The 17,939-nt window shown below is 45.0% G+C and overlaps 1 protein-coding gene across 4 annotated transcripts in view; it reads right to left on the bottom strand.

Annotated features, from left to right (window-relative positions):
* Positions 1–17,463, bottom strand: part of LOC126540834 (cytochrome P450 3A6-like) — a 31,235-nt gene extending 13,772 nt beyond the window's left edge. Inside the window, exons 1-2 of one of the 4 annotated variants that reach the window (XM_055075972.2) lie at positions 16,873–17,463; positions 13,077–13,275 (exon numbers count right to left, since the gene is read on the bottom strand). In XM_055075972.2, coding sequence (XP_054931947.2) covers positions 13,077–13,256 — 180 coding nt within the window. In that variant the 5' untranslated portion in view covers positions 13,257–13,275; positions 16,873–17,463. Of the gene's footprint in view, positions 1–12,771; positions 12,860–13,076; positions 13,276–16,872 lie in introns of those variants that run through there. The other 3 variants (XM_072286603.1, XM_055075973.2, XM_055075975.2) reach the window with 3 other exon arrangements.
* Positions 17,464–17,939: the final 476 nt, after the last annotated feature.

Here is a 17,939-nt window from a genome sequence, read left to right as displayed (position 1 = left end):
CTTCACCGAACGGAAATCATTCAACAAGGTACAAATACATGGCAGGTTTTCATGCTTTTGAACTAATGCAGCGGTTTCCTAACTGGAAGCATAATTTTTTAAGTAAGTCTATGAAGTACAAGTGTCCAGTACTTACAGTTAGTTGAGTTTCTATTGTAAAAGTTGTGAAACATTGGGCCCTATAACGTAAAGCTATTCCAATATGTTTCTATTCCAATCTCCTGACGTCAGATTTGCGTAACCACCGACGCAAGTACCGGGCGGTAACCCACAGGGTTGTCTGTACAGACCAATCAAACACTCTCCTCGTCCATAGGAGGTCACTTTTGTTTGCTTGAAAAACGAATAACATTGCCTACGCTGAGCGACTTGTCGTATCTAATTGGCTGACAAGAGGCGAGGAGAACGCACAAGTTTAGAGGGATCCGCTGGGGCAGAGGCAGTGCACTGAAAATCGATAACCGGATGAAGAGGGTGGTGCGGGCGTCTGCGATTGGTCGGCTTTCCCTTAGCGTGTGGTGGCTGGTCGAAAATCGCGGCGGCATGCAACGGAAGCTTAAGAATGACGCTAAAACTGACCCTCAGCAAAGAAGAGTTGGCAGAATGAGGTGGTAAACCTGCCGAAAGTGCTTGAAAACGTTACACGGCCACGCAAGAAGTTTTATTATACGCAAATACACCCATGCTCTCCGGCAGGTGCGAGTAGCCAGCGTCGCAGCGATCGGCAACAGCCATCTTTTATTCCTTTCGGAACGGGGCAGCCTGCGGCTATTCCGAAGAAAATTCAGTTTTGTTCAGCATATTAATGCATCTTTATCTCGTACACGTCACTTTGACGCGGTGTGTTTGTGCGGTTTTGTGACGTCGTGTGACAGGCAGGTGAAGTGGGTGCAGCCCAAAAAACTTTTTACCAATAGCCGATGGCTAATGGCGAAAAGGGGCCGATTCAGAAATAACTGTTTTTCTTTTTTCTGTCAAATCATGCATAATCAGTGTGTATACATCATATCAGATAGGGAGCTATCGCGGTTTTCGTGACGTCTTGTGACAGACAGGTGAAGTGGGGGAGGTCGAAAAAGTTTTTGAACAATCGTGGAGGGCTGATAGCACAATTGGAATAGAAAAGTTCGCAATAGTTTTGCGTTATAGCGCACATTCATACTTTCGATTTTTCATAGCTGCACCGTACATTGGAAGCACAGCACAGATGCACCGTACATTGGAACTATTTCCTCTACACATCGGTTTAATTTCAATGGTCGTAAATACTGTGTGAGTGAGTAGGGCTTCATTATTTCGTTGCAAGTGATTGCCCTCATCGGGTAGCTCAGGGCCAACTATAACGAAGCAACGCGCAGAACTGTCCACAAAGAACCATTCAAAATCTGCACGTGGCCATTTTGGGATAATACAAAGAAAGACATACACCTATATGGCGTTTTGGGAACACTATGTTCGTGCTAGCCTTTTCTACACAGTCAGAGAACCTAAATGTATAAATTACATCTCTATTGAAGCAGCGAACAAACTAGTGCGTCTATTTCTAGAATTTACAGTATATAAATATTTACAATACATATGTATATATTCCATAAGTTTCCGGTCCACAGCGCCATCCTCCATCCATCCATCCATCCATCCATCCGACACACAGCGCCATCTCCTAGGAGGCCAGCGTAGGAGTTTTAAATCGGCACGCGTGTTCGTCAGCAGCGCGCACTCGCCTCACAAACACCAGGCAAGCTAAGTGGCGATAATGCTACGAATATCGACACTTCATTAAACTCTTCACGAGAGAAGAGGTGTCACGAGTTTTATCAAGCAACGTTTGGGCAGTCTGGACGCCGAAGCTTCCCCTTCTTATTCCGCCGTTAAGGACTGGGCAAAACGTATCGCATGGGAGGAGAGAGAGGATTGAGGATGAGCCCCGCAGGGGTCGGCCCGTAGAGGCGACCACTGGAGGAATCGTCTCTCTCTCTGAGGAGGAGGTGTTCAATTATAGGAAGCTCAAGTTGAAAGAAATTGCGACACAGTTGGGATTCACTGTAACGACTGTGCTCCGCATAATTCATGAGACGCTTCACATGACAAATGTCAATGCAAGATGGGTGCCCCAAACCTTTTCTCTGTGCAGAAGGAGCATCCTGTGACCTGTTCTCTCAAGTTTTTAGAGCCTTGCGTGGGAGTGAGGGAGAAGTGCTGAAGTTGATTGTCACCGGGCATAAAACCATGGTCATTTATTACGATCCCCTTTCCAAAAGAGAATCGATGGAGTGGCACAAACCAGGAGACGCACCACCGAGAGAAGCCAAGGTGACCTAGTCGACCAAGAAGATCATGGCAATAATCTTATTGGAAGGCCGCGGGTTTCTCTTAATCGACTTTAAGGAAAGAAATACCATCATGAACACACGGTATCACGCATCACTTCTACACAAACTGCATGTTGCAATAAAGGAGAAGAGGCGAGAGATCTTCTGTCATGGCGTCCTCCTGCTTCATGACAGCGCTCAAGTTCACATGGCGAGCGTTGCAAAGGGTGCAGCGAAGAACTGTGGCTTTGAGGAAATCGATCACTTACCCTATAGCCAAGAGCTGGGGCTTAGTGGCTACTAACTCTTTTGAAAGCTGAAGAAAGATCACGATCACATATTTACAGCTGATGATGAACTGAAGAGTGTCGTCGGCGTAAATTTTGAAGGCAACAGTCGAGACTATTCTTTGAAGGGCATAGAAATGTTAGTACACAGGTCTAAAAAATGCGTTAAAGTGAAGGGTGATTACACAGAACATTGATATAGTTGTTTCATTAATAGCTTCATAAAGGTTGGTCAGGCCGTAAAACCCCTTCGAAATTACCTTCGTAACATATATATATATATATATATATATATATATATATATATATATATATATGAATAATAACTGCCTTGCGATTGCCAAAGGTGCTGCAAACGAATTCTTGGACGCTACGCACTGTCAAGACCAGTAAAATTTGTATGTTTTCATTAAAGAATATATTCGTATGTCCCAAAAATTGTGCCAACAACTGATGTCAATGCTTCCACGTTTTTTTATTTATTTAATAGGTAAAGAAACAATCACATGAGCTTTAGAACTATATCTGTCCGAAATCAGCAAAGCAGCGCATGCCACTGATATGATAAATGTAAAGCCCGTGAAATGAACGAGTTCAGGACAAATAATTTAATGAAACTTTGTCATTAAAGAACATTGTAAACATTTTTGTACATATTCAACGGCCAGAGATAAAATCTCAATGACGCTGTCCCTCTCTTCAATATATTGCAGATAAGCAGCTGTCACCAGTCGTGTATTGTAATTGCACCGAAATTATAGTCGCAGCAGAGATCAAATATAAGAAGCAGGAATTCTGAAAAATATACGTTAGAAATCCGAAGATACAATGGAATACACAAATGCGAAGATAAAACTTCACAAAGGGCAAAAAGTTTTCACTGAAAACAAAGTTCACTGTATGTATCTACAGAACCTCGCAACAAAAATATGTGTATAAGTGTCCAATAAATCTACGTATCTAAGCAAGTCACGGTATACAGGGTATCTCAGCTAACTTTAGCCAGAGTTTAAAAATATGCCAATGTACTATAAGACGACGCGACCAAATGCATGTTACTTGCTTTTGTATGTAGTGTGTCATGCTACTTTTTGTATTTTTGCCTAATTAGATTTTTAGTCAAGATTAATTAACCAACTTCTGAAGTAACGAAGCTAGGAAACAAATTCCAGTTAGAAAGTTCCAGAGCGGTTTGCAAAACGTCCGAATAAGCAGTTTCTGTTTTTCAATTCATTAAACATGAGTGTATTCAAGCTTACTGATGATGCGCGCGATATACGAAACACCACATGACATGCCTGCTTGCACGTCGTGATCGCACTGTTACCAAACGTTCCGCGCACAAACAGCCATAGGCGCGCTGCCGCTGAAAAGGCGACAGGGCAGCGACGTAGGCGTTGACTGTGCCATTTACGCCAGCGATGTGCTCCCCTCGCGAAAGTTCGTTATAGCGATAAGCAGACGCAGCGGGTATCGCTTGTGCTGCCGGAAGCAACAGGTACGTCATTTCGCGATAGCTGTAAGTAAATTGAAGATCCCTAAATAAAAAAGCTCAGTTTTCAGAACGCTGAATATGATGGAATAAAAGTATCATTAATGGTCAGACGCAGTTTTTCATTGAATTTACGTTAATTTTTCATGCGCTTTCACAGCAAGCGCTCGAAGAGGTCACCTTCTGCAGCAATACAACACTGGGATCTTCCGAGACCACTTGCTGTCGCTGCATTAAGCACCGTTGGTGAAATGCTGTGGCAGACTTCAGTTATCTTCTACTGCAAGGCTTCTCGAGTCGTGATTTCCGTCGTGTATACGTGATCCTTAATATATCCACAGAAGAAAAAGTCAAGAGGGGTGAGGATGGGTGACATTGCCGGCCACAGCACAGGCCCATTTCTCCCTATCCATTACCCTTGGAAGGCAACATCAAGGCTTGCTCGTGCTTGACTGCAGCTGCGGGCTGGGGCCCCCTCGTGCTGAAACCACATTGCGTCAAGCTAGGCTAGTGGCATGTTGCAGCAGAAGTCTTCAACCGGCCTTTTGAGGAGCTCACATACCTCTTGCCGGTCAGAGGGTTGTTAAAAAACACTGGGCCAATGACTGTACTGTCATATATTCCGCACATAACGTTAAAAGACCACTGATATTGGTGGCGGGATCTTCCGAGCAAGTGGGGATATTGCTCACTTCTATAGTGGGCGTTGTGGATATTCACTTGGCAGTTTCGGAAAAAGTTCACCTCGTCAGTCCGGATACTTTGGTGAGAAAGTCAGAATCCTGCTCCTCCTGAATCAAAATCCCATTCGCAAAGTCGTCTCTTTTGAATATCCCTTGACTCCATGCATTGATGCAACTGCAGGTGATAAGAGTGCAGTCCAACTGTTTTCAATATCGTGCAGGCATTTGAGTGGGACACACTGAGCTGTGCGCTGACGCTCCGCGTGCTAGCGTGTGGATTGGCCGCCATGAAAGACAAAACGTTGGAGCGAACCTCATTATTTATGACTGACGCTCTCCGCCCCTTTCTTGTGAAGCTTCTGGTTTGCTTCAGCTACTCGTAGGTGTTGAATATTGTCACCCGGCTCGGTTGTGTACCCGGGTGTAAGCTTCGAAATATTCTTGCACCCTGCCGTCTCTGTCCGCTTGCAGCTCCTAGGACAAGGATCATGTCTGCTTTTTCCTCGTTGGAAAAAGGCATCACGAAATTGCTCGCGCTCTAACAGCGCCAATGCACGATAGTTTGTTTATCGGTATCTGGAACTACCACCACCACCATGTCCGCCAGTCGCTTTACGCAGCACAAATGATAACGCTTGCTAGCATAAGTCTAACAGCCAACGCTTGCTTCGCTGCCCTGTCGCTTTTTAGGCGACAGCGCACCTATGGCTGTTAGTGCGCCGAACGCTTGGGAGCAGTGCAATAACGACGCGCAAGTGGGCATGTCACGTTGTGTTTTTTTTTTTTTTTCACGGGCATCCGCAGCAAGCTGAAAAACACTAATACCTAAGAAATAGAAAGACAGAAACTGTTTACTCGAACGTTTTGAAAACCGCTCTGCAACTTTCTAGTTGGAATTTTTTTTCCTAGCTTCGTTGCTTCAGAAATTGATTAATTAATCTTGACTAAGTATATAATCAAACAAAATACAGAAATAGCGTGACACTGCATACAAAAGGGAGCAGCATGCATTTGGTCGCGTCGTCTTAAAGTGGATCGACACATTTTTGAACTCTGGAACTCTGTTGCGCAATCACAGATTCACTGGTTACAGAATCGTAAGCCCCCCCCCCCCCCCCCCCTTCTATCCATTCGCTCCGATACATCGCGCACGACGGAAGGCGGCGCACTTCCTCCCCGCTATTCTCTGTTGCGCACTGACCCACCATCCGCGGCTCACCCCATCACCCCCCCCCCCCCCTACGCTTTCACTAGCACATAAGGCATGCGGCGCGCGGTGACGATGTTATCGCCCTTGGACTTTATACGGAACATGACGGCGACGGCGATGACAGGAATGCGCCTTGAGTGTCCATGTAATTACTATGGTAATAATATAGTAAGAGTACCCGGTAACTGAAGAGTGCCGTGGCCTATTCCTTTCCGCAAAAGAAGAAGTAACAAAATTAAACTTTCACCATGGGTCGATTCGCTACGCCACAACAACGTCTTTTTCTTGTCCTCTTGTGGGGTGGGGGCACGGAAATTAAAAAACGCAATGGAAAGCATGTTGGCTGCTATCGAATCCTTTGCTTTGGGCACCTAATGTGGCTACCGAAGAAATATCGAAGAAAACGTGAGATGCTTGCTCCACAGAGAACCATATGCATGGTCGTTGTCCTACACTGGCGAGACAAAAGACCTTCCGGAGAGGTCGCGATAACATTGAAATGAAGGTGGTGACCTCAAGCGAACACATTGCAATCCGTCGAGTCCCCGTAGTGGCTGCGGTGAGCGACCATTACTTCTTTTTGTCGTCGGCTAGCCATAAAGCGCCCAAAACTCTGCTAGGCGAAAATCCACTTGGCTAGTGAAAAACGAACGCGCACCGAAGTGCGCCGCGCTGTTCTCATGGCAACACGTGAAAAACGCATGACCTCTGGCTGGCTGTGGCAGCCGGTGGTTACGGAGAACAAGAAAATTGAAGATGCTCAATGTGTCCTCGCGAATAAAAATCATAGTATAAAAATAAAGAAGAATGTAGTTGCCTTTGCTGGCTTTATACAGTGTCTCGACGTGGATGTATTGGCGCTGTCTAAAAAAATGACGGCACAAATGAACCATTACAACGCTTCGTCTCATCGGACCTCGCTGCGTACTTTGCCAACTTGTCTGATAGTGTGTTGATTTGGCTTGTTTCGTTGTATGGTTCGATGTACGACTCTGGAAAAGTCAATGCACCTTTGGAGTCAACTGTTTATAACAATAAACCCACATAGATCCGGAGTTCAAAACCTAAAGCACGACTTTGGAAATGTGAATGCACCTTTCGCATCGAAAGTTTATGTGAACTTTATACTCATGAAATTTCGGAATTCAAATCCATGCGCTCCGTCGATTCGTCAGCCTCCACGAAATGCTGCGACGAGCCCGCTCGCCATCAAAACGCCCTTGAAACCTTGGGCTCGCATGGGGCTCTTTGCGTTATGTGACTTCAGGTGCATGGACGTTGCCACGAAATCTAACCCGAGTTCACAATCTTCGCGCCGAAATGTCTTTTCGAGCGTGAAAATTACATTCTACATAAAATCCCGAGTGATTTTCGGCGCCGGGGGTTGTTTCGGTGGGCGGTGCGTGACAGCACGAAAACATATCGGGAGCGACTGAAGCCCCATTAGTCCACCCTGATTACGCTCCTGATAGACATCATCATCATCATCATCATTATCATCATCAGCCTGTTTACGCCCACTGCAGGGCAAAGGCCTCTCCCATACTTCTCCAACTACCCCGGTCATGTACTAATTTTGGTCATGTTGTCCCTGCAAACTTCTTAATCTCATCCGCCCACCTAACTTTCTGCCGCCCCCTGCTACGCTTCCTTTCCCTTGGAATCCAGTCCGTAACCCTTAATGACCATCGGTTATCTTCCCTCCTCATTACATGTCCTGCCCATGCCCATTTTTTTTTCTTGATTTCAACTAAGATATCATTAACCCGCGTTTGTTCCATCACCCAATCTGCTCTTTTCTTATCCCTTAACGTTACACCTATCATTCTTCTTTCCATAGCTTGTTGAGTCGTCCTCAATTTGAGTAGAACCCTTCTCATAAGCCTCCAGGTTTCTGCACCGTAGGTGAGTACTGGTAAGACACAGCTATTATACACTTTTCTCTTGAGAGATAATGGCAACCTGCTGTTCATGATCTGAGAATGCCTGCCAAACGCACCCCAGGCCATTCTTATTCTTCTGATTATTTCCGTCTCATGATCCGGATCCGCCGTCACTACCTGCCCTAAGTAGATATATTCCCTTACCACCTCCAGTGCCTCGCTATCGTAAATTGCTGTTCTCTTCCGAGATTGTCAAACATTACTTTAGTTTACTTCAGATTATTTTTAGTCCCACTCTTCAGCCTCTCCAGGTCAGTGAGCATTCACTGGAATTGGTCCCCTGAGCTACTCAGCAAGGCAATATCATCAGCGAATCGCAAGTTGCTAAGGTGTTCTTCATTAATTCTTATCCCCACTTCTTCCCAATGCAGGTCTCTGAATACCACCTGTAAACACGCTGTGAATAGCATTGGAGAGATCGTATCTCCTTGCCTAACGCCTTTCTTTAGGTAGGACTACGGTGGCTGTGGAGCCGCTATAGATATCTTTAAGTATTTTTACATACGGCTCGTCTACATCCTGATTCCGTAATGCCTCCATGATTGCTGAGGTTTCGACTGAATCAAACTTTTTACATACGGCTCGTCTACATCCTGATTCCGTAATGCCTCCATGATTGCTGAGGTTTCGACTGAATCAAACGCTTTCTCGTAATCAATGAAAGCTATATATAAGGGTTGGTTATATTCCGCACAGTTCTCTATCACCTGACTGATAGTGTGACTATGGTCTATTGTTGAGTAGCCTTTACGGAATCCTGCCTGGTCCTTTGGTTGAGAGAAGTCTAAGGTGTTCCTGATTCCATTTGCGATTACCTTAGTAAATACTTTGTAGGCATGGACAGTAAGCTGATCGGTCTATAATTTTTCAAGTCTTTGGCGTCCCCTTTCTCGTGGATTAGGATTATGTTGGCGTTCTTCCAGGATTCCAGTACGCTCGAGGTTATGATGCATTGCGTATACAGGGTGGCCAGTTTTTCTAGAACAAACTGCCCACCATCCTTCAACAAATCTGCTATTAACTGATCCTCCCCATCCCCCTTTGCATAGCTCCCAAGGCTTTCTGTGCTTCTTCCGGCGGTACTTGTATATATATATATATATATATATATATATACGTGCCAGAAACATATTTACAATAATTTTCGGTTTTCTTTGACCACAGCAGCACCACACGGTACATCACTAATGGTGCTGATGGCACCCTTAGACTAGAATTCTGACCATTATACAAGATGTTCTGTTCTCCGCAGCCACGACAAGTTGCAAACAGAACAAATAGCGGGTAATAGTTACAGCGACGTAACTGTCTAACGCGGAAAGCAATAAAAAGAACAGCCAAAAACCATGCGCAAGAAGAGTACATATTCCATAGATAAGTAAAACTTCGTAAACAATCAGTGCACACTTCATAAAAATGTAGAATGACGAGTTAGGCCGAGAAAATGCGTTCACATTAAGGAAAATAGATAAGCTACAGCTCCAGTGCTGTAGATCCCGCAGCTATGTACTTGTAAGGAGCAAGAGAGACTATAGAGGGATGTATGCATTCTGTCGTCTTAGGCACGAAACAGCACATCCTAAGAAGAGGACTGATGCGATGTCTGTCCATTTGTTATTGCGTTCTGTAGAGATAAGACACCATGACAAATTGCAGTCCTTCTTGATGATGTACGATGGTGACAGACAACAGTGATGGTATTGTAGCTAATGCCACTGTCATTTGAATATACCGCCTGAGAATAGTCAGTATGTTAAAGTAATGGACAGTGTCCAGCTCGGCGAGGCGCAAAAAATTTCGACATAATCTTGACCGTCACTGCCTTAGGTGAGACCGAAGATCTTTTATAAATTCCTACGATAATCATCTAGTGCTAATGCTTGCCACTGGACCGAAGCGAAATATGTTGCGCCAGCGTATGTGGGATGTAAGAGCGGTTACACTGCATGCTCCTCTTAGGGTTCACAGAGCACTTGGTGAATGCCAGGTCAAGGCGCATTTTGTGCCGTAAATTTCTGTCTCACTGTTTTCATCTTTTTTTTTTTCGCAAGCAAAGATGTTCATTATAGGAGTGAAGTCATCCCGTGACTATGCGAAGGGCGAAAAGTACCTACACCATATTCCTCACCCACGTTTTGTGGTCGCGTCATTGGGCAGCCATTTCCCACAATGTATTGCTGCGGACATGGGAGTGTGCATTTGTTCGTACGAAACATGAAAAACAATCCGACGAATAAAAAAGAAATCTTGAAGGGGCTGTCAACTGGCCAGTAAGTGTTGTGAGATGTTGATGGAAATGAAATGACTGTGATTTATAGTTATAGAATCCAGCACGCTGTTTGCGATTTAAGTGGGAATTATATTTTTAAATTGGCAAGGAAAGTCTCAGAAACCAGTTAGTGGCGAGACCTGGCGGTGAAATCTTGGTAATTAGGATGTATTCTATGAGATTACTGTACATATGTCGACTGTTATTAAGTAGATCATACTGATTGCTTAATATTGCAGTTGATATATTATTATAGACTGGCGCATTATTCTATGCTTCGGAAATAAAAAACGCAGGCGTGGCTACGGCAACACGCTGAACTCCGTGTCACCTGTAAAAGGCGTCGTTTCGTATGCGACCCGATCGGTTAGATTTTTACTGGTTAAGTACAAAAGCAATTGGACAAGAAACCACGAGAACACGTAGCTATTATCGCAGAAATAATTTAACAATTTGGAAAACATGAATCGCAGAAACATGGAGTTGATAAACAAAAACATACTTTTACAGCCTGGCCACACTTGTCGTCTGTCTCCCACTAATGCCGGCCTATAATTGATATTGCGCTCCACTACCACTGTTTTCAGCCTGCTTCTAGTGAACGACTACATCCTCACTGCAGTTCCAAAAAATCTGATAAAAACAGTTCAACGGCGTTTTCCGCGTTAACACGTCATGATTAGACACTCTGACCAGCAAATTTTTTATTACAATAAAAAAAATGGGTACCGTGAATATTGGTTGTCAGTCCCTTTCGATGTACACGCGCAGTAGAGAGTCATAGTACAGAGTGCACGTAGCCCACAGAATCATACAGATAGAATGGATCTGTGCTGTTGGAAACTTAATTTGCATTGCCAGTCTGTGTGATAGTGACAGATGTAATTATTCGTCCACTGCCCATTACCCAATACAGTAGCTATTTATTTGGTGGAAATATAGAAATCCTACATCTCGTAAGCAAAAGCACTTAGCCGGCGTCATGCCGGAATTCCTGCTACAAGCGATAATGACGCAAAGACAGCACCACTACACTACAAATATTGTACATCATTTTTGCGATGGACAAAGCTCTGTGGAACCTGCAAATGATTACGATGTGTTCTAATGCTAAACGTGCTAACAAGTGACGCTATCCTAAATTACGCTCTGTGTCTGCTCGTTTCCAGAGTGAGGTCACCATTGCCAATCATGATAAAAAGAGGGATAAGCGTGTTTGCGCATAAAAGCATTGAGCAATGTGAGAAGGAACGCTGAATTTGTTTTGAGGCAGTCATGGATCGTGATGCCCGAAGCGGAATTTGACAACTCACTGTGCCGCAAGTGAATCTTCGATTCAACATTTAGTTTCATTTAGCACTTTTATGCGAAGCGTTGATGTTCAGCCATTATATACGACATCTTGAAATAAATTTGTTCGTAATATTTCATACTGTTCAAAGGTGTACTAGCTGACATGCGCACCGGAAAAGAATGATGACGAAGATTGTTGGAGCAACATTCTGGCTGATGATTTGCAAGTTCTTCTAAACTAAAATCTGTTTGCAATTCTTTACACGACTTTTCTAACTGAGAAGAAACAATAAAGAATTCCTTAGCACTCATTATTTCACTACGAAGACGTATACTTCCTGGCATAAATATCACATAACCGCTAATATCAAATCGAGATATGCACATTTTGGCTGAGGACACTGTCTCAATATGTTACTGACGCTATTTCAACCTTCATTTATATAGGGCATTTCACAAAGTGCGCTCAAAGTTTCTTGGATGTCCGGAAGTAAGAAAAATAAACAATCTCATGTGAATTTATATTAAGCAACGGCATACATTTAACAATAGGGCCTAGATATTAATTGTGTAATTATATAACTTAGACAAACTAGGTTTTTGTATGCAGATGCAACTGGTCCTTATACGAAGGTTTAAGCCCGTAGGCGGAAGAGGTTACAACCACATCTACATAGCCAAGAAAGCTTATGTTTTTCGTTTCCTAGGAGCAATGCATTAAGGTCAATTGTACCCTCTAAAACTGAAATGCCATTGGATGGATGGATGGATGGATGGATGGATGGATGGATGGATGTTATGAACGTCCCCTTTGAAACGGGGCGGTGAGTTGCGCCACCAAGCTCTTGCTATTATACTGCCTAATCTCCTACCTAGGTTAAAAAAGGAAAAAAAAGATAACGATGAACTCCCACAAGCAAATTTTCCTACCCCATATTGTGAACTTTGCTTTTGTACGTATCCGTTTTTTGTCGTTTCCCTACTTTTCTACCACCAATCTTCCAATCGCCTCTTAGAAATCTCTACTGCAGACACATTTACTTTACCCCTGCTCTCCATGAACCCAAGGCCTTCAACGAGGCCAGTGGTGCCTAAACCGACCGCTGGGAAGATGTCTTCACATTCCAATAAAACATGCTCCGTTTCCCTAGCTTTACCGCAGCAAGCACCTGCTTCTTCTTTCTTCTTATATCTCGCTTTATAGGTGCGCGTCCTAAGACATCCTGATCTCGTTTCAAAAATTAATGAGCTTCCCATTAAGTTATCACAAATTGTTCCTTACCTGTATTCGTCTTTTCTTCTTAAGTAGTTACTCATGTCAGGTTTCTTTTCCATTGCTGCCACCAATGAGATTATTTCAGCCTCTCTGACATAGCTTCCAAGCAGCACAGCTTCCACGCCCCTAGCGGCCATCCACAAGTTATCTGGATGATTTTGTTCGAACAATGTCGTGCGTTAAGCATAAGCCGCAGTATTCATTGCATTACGCTAGGGCTAACGGGAGGAAGCGACAGGGAGGTCAGGTACTTCGCAATACAGCACCGTATGCCGAGGTGACGGGAATAATGTTTCAACGAGTGTACGCACCGGTATCCTGTCTTTCTGCAGTTGCTTCCAGCTGCCCCAGACGAGATCCGGCGGAGGCCCCGGGTATCCCAGTCCAGAGAAGAGGCTGTGCTGCCGACGGCGCGATATGGCCCAAGAAATGGCAACCATCACCACCAGCGCGGCCGAGGCGGTGAGTACCAACTCCCATGTGGCCATCATTGTAGATACTCAGACTCTGCTGTGTTTGCAATAGGACAATATGCGGGGTTCTTGCATTTACAAAAACAAAACGGCAAAAGAAAGGACGTGGTGTTCTCACAGCTTGGTGTTGCCACTGGGTGAGTGTCCTTGCCGTTAACTTTTCGGCCTTTTTTTTACATTCCCACGGTTGGCGTTTGTCACCCTAAAATTTCCCCTTCCCAAGATCGGGTGCCGAACTTAGCCAGGTATTTAGTGAACTACATTTCGAACCATTTTAATAACAGTGAATTGGTTTCCAACTGAATTAAATTGTCAAGACTTCTCGGCCAGCAATAATCGAATGACACACTTGCAAAACGCTAAGTGAACGAAATGGCAAAACCGTTAATTTATTTATTCTACGGTAATTATAGGGCGTCATTTTAGGTTCTGCTATTGTACGCAGTGTTGGAAAAGCCTAACGTCGGTGCATCAACTGGCTATCAGCGTATGCAAACTCACTCACTCTGGGCGTCGCAATATTTCCGCGCTCGTGGCTGTCTGCTCACTGGACTATCTTCGTTTAACGGCGCAGCACTGATAATTTCTCAGATTGTCACAGCACGGTGTCGGCTCGCAACCCGCCCGGGTCGACTAGATGGTAGCAGCGCGCAGACGCGCGTGAGTCGGAGAGAGAAATTGAAAGCGTTCACCGCTCTCACAAGGAGATCGTCTGAGACGCGGGAATAAATTGGGGCGCTCCGTCGTTTCTGTGCTATCTGGTTGGGGCACCGAGTCGGAAGAAAACGTGGCAAGGACGCTGTCCTAGATTCTGCGTGCGCCAACGGAGAGGAAAGAACAACTGCTTCCCAAAGCCGTGAACTCTGAAATAAGGAGCGTGGTCAGTCGCGTGTTAGGTATTAGGCACGCTTGCGTTGCGATTAACGGGGAGCCCTGTAAAACGGAAACGTATTTTTTTTAATTCAGATGTCTGCTCCGTGGCATAACAATAGTCAACTAAGTTATATTTCTATAGTTAAAAATTTTCTTACAGGCCTCGTATGAGGCATTGGGTACGGGGAGCGTTACAGTAGGATTAAAAGAGTATATAGGGCATATAACAAAACATAATAGACTTATATTATTCATAGACAGTGGAAAAATGTATAAACATGTTATACAACCATTAAAGCATTGTACAAAAATAACAGGTTTCGTAATGTACATATTAGAAAAAGACAAACGATACAGTTCCTTCAATAAACAATAAAAAAGAATGGTGCCCCTCCAGTACAAATACTAAACAATACTAAAATATACAAGAATAATGGGCGAACTGATGAGCTCATAAAAAAGAGAGCACATAACTGGAAAAAGAAGAAAAAGCATCATGCACTTTATTCAAGTTAGGCGGTGGAGTATGAACTGATGAGCTGGCGGAATTTATCGGGTTTAGAGTCGGAGAAGATGAAATCAGGAAGAGCGTTCCACAATCGAATGGCACGAGAAAGCGCCGAGCAATTGAATGCATGAGTGTTGAATGCATGAATGCATGTACAAGTACATTTTGCTCTGTTCAATTAAATCTAGCGAAATTACCTGGAGTGTATCGAAGATCCGTAAATACTCTTTTTCTGCGTGGTTGCGACTGACTTTTCTCGGAGGTATTAGATAATTGCGTTGTCATGACACAAAGTACATTATTGTGCTCACACTGATATTAAGGAATGTAGCCTAACATGCATTCTTTCAGCCATACCACGTCATTTCCATTGAATTCACCTATATATGTTCTTCTCCTTCGTCGAGTGTTACATTCGCCGTAATATCGCGGGAAAACATAGTTGATTACGTAACGTAACAGGGGGCAATAACGTCTTACAACTTACGCGCATGTACGCTGCAGATTCTGTAAATTGGTGAGGAATGTTGCACAGAAGGTGTAATTGGTTTGCTACCACCGAAGCGTTGTAGCGCGCAAGTAATTCTCACAGCGCAGACGGCGAATACAAAAAAAAAAAGCTTGCAAAGTTGATCCCGCAGCGCTTTGACGCAATAAAAGAAAAAGAAAGATTCCTATCAGACCTCAGCCAGCGCACCACTTGCTCACAGTACACCATTTCTGAGTGCTCCCGAAAGGTGTCGGCAAAATATGAAGTACGTTAAGCGTGACGAGCACAGCATGCCAATGAGACAAGTGAGCGAACAGGATGATTAATTGTCCCATCGTATTTCCTATTCATCATGCTGTACGTAAACCAACTAGCCCAGCTTAGAACATTTCATAAGCGCGCAAGGGCACAATAAATGGCGACCTCAGACAGACACCACACGGCCTCTTTCGCAGCCCTCGTTTCTTGCGGCGTTCAAAGCTGTGACTAATTAGGCCAACGCCGCACGATTTTGCACATCGGTGAAGTACAGGCCTTTGGCTCTAATTGTGCACCGCGGTAAGATAGCACACAATAGAAGCACTTAATTGATGACGATGTGGCATTTCTCTGTTCGTTGCTTACTTAACAAAATCTTACAAAGCCCCTGCTTGGCGCATTGAGAAAGAAGGCCAGTACACAAAAAATAATGATAATTTCAATATCGACAGTTCTATAAAAACGTCAACTTCCACAGTATTGTTGTTCAATACTATACCTAAATAATAATCAAAAATTATAATCTGTATAACACAGCATCCCTACTAGAACCGAGTTCAACATTTTAATGCACAAGCTTTTATGAAAAAGGGGCATTCCCGGCATTGGCAGTAAGCACAAGGTACATCGCATATCAGAGCAAAGAAGAAATATCCTAAATAATTAGGCGGCAAAACATTAAAAAAAACTGACAGCACTGTACAAATAATTCAGCAATGATGGTATAGAAAATGAGCCAGGAAAGTTTGTAAAATAATGCTTCCCCTATATCAGGGTGAATGTTTGCTAAAATATTGGCAGCAGCATTTTTGGAAATACGTTGACTCTCTCAAACCCATTGCTTCTGTCGTATTTATTAAATATGGAATACATGGTAGTGGTTCTGGTGGCGGTAGCGGAGGCCCTCTAGCAGCAGCAGATGGGTTTAGCCTGAAATTTGTAGCCGGCAACTGTTCTGGCTGAGCGTTTAGCATTCCCCGATAGAGCCACAATAATCAGGAAGAGAGTGCTACGATTGTTGCTTGCCTTTCTTCGAGACATGGAGTTGGGCAAAGTCTTGTAACATGCCGTTGCGAAAAATGCATATTGAAGACGTGGGCATCAGATTAAAGAGCCTACATCAATTGTAAGACGAACTAAAGCTAAACTGCCCAGTTCAAGGACACTGTGATGACCCCAATATGGGGCAAAGGTTCGTGTACTCAATGGTTCGGTTGGTTCTCTTAGGCGGAGCCTCCGAGAACCCACTTGAGGACAAAGCCGTTGGTTTGAGCACACACGCAAAGACTTAATCAAACTAAAAAGAGGCATAAAGTAAATAGAAGGAAACAGAAAGCATCCCTAAAATAAACACTCAAGCAGACATTGCGGCAGGGAACACATATAGGGCTTGCATGAGGTTAACGGGTGCGCGAGTCCGGGCTTGCCACGAGGGCGGGGACGCGTCACAGTCTCAACGCGGCGACGCGGCGACAAGCTGGCGAAAGGAGTGGTGCCGGTCTCACCTTAGGTCACGGTGTAAGCTGACCGACCGGGCGACCGGAGTGCGCCCGCTCTGGCTAGGCGAGGAAAAGCAGGCGGCTTGGTGGCGCGAGTAGATGGCGTCGGCGTTCTGGCCGGGCAGATGGCGTAGAGCTCGGGCCCGAAGCCCGACTGTTCTCGTCTCGCCCACGGGCACAGAAGCTCGAACGCCGGCCTCGGGCAGCAGGCGGCACGACAGACGGGGTGGCGTTCTGGCCGGGCAGATGGCGTAGAACTCGGGCCCGTAGCCCGACTGTTCTCGTCCTGCCCACTGGCGCAGAAGCTCATCGGCGTTGAGGAGCTGACGGCACGCTCGGGTAGACGGGCGACGCACAGGAACAGGTTGGCAGGAGGCCCCAGTCGGGTGAAGTCCTGGTGGGCTCGGGTCCGGAACCCGACGGCCCGTCTTCAACGCCCGCTCCAGTGGTTGACCTCCTCCTGCCGTCGCTTCCTGGGACTCTCCTGGCGTCTCCCCTGCGTCTCCTCTGCGTCTCCTTGCGTGTCCTCTCGTTCTGCCAGCGCACCACGCTTTTTCTTCTGGTCTGGCCGATTTGGCATTCTCGGATTGGCTGCCTGACGCCCCGTGGTGTTTTCTAATTGGTTGCTTTTCTTCTTTTTGTTGTCTTTCCTGCGCCGCGCGTTCTCGTGCCGGACGCTCTTCGGCGTCGTTGTTTTCCTTCTTCCACCTCGGTGCGCGTGCACTCAGCGTCGTCTGCTCCTGACCGTCCCGATCACCGCACCATGTCGCGCACCACACATCACAGGCACTAAGGCTCACATTGGTGATGGCATAAGTTTCCTGGTGTAGTCCTTGAGCATATAGTGGTGCCAACGTCATAGACTGGACCAATTCGATCTGCAACATTCGAAGTAGGCAAGCGCGAGTTGGAGAAACATGTGCCAGAAAAACTTAGTGTTATCATTTTTTTACGGCCAGAACTGATGCGTCTCTAGAAACGCTCAAAGTCGGTGATTATGTTTTGCAACATTCACCAATAACAACCATTAGGTGATCATAACGAAACGAGATGAAACAAATGGAAGACCTATT

The sequence above is a fragment of the Dermacentor andersoni genome, chromosome 2 (assembly GCF_023375885.2).
Source record: "Dermacentor andersoni chromosome 2, qqDerAnde1_hic_scaffold, whole genome shotgun sequence".
In the NCBI taxonomy this organism is placed as follows: Eukaryota; Metazoa; Arthropoda; class Arachnida; order Ixodida; family Ixodidae; genus Dermacentor; species Dermacentor andersoni.
This window is presented reverse-complemented; position numbering and strand designations above follow the sequence as displayed.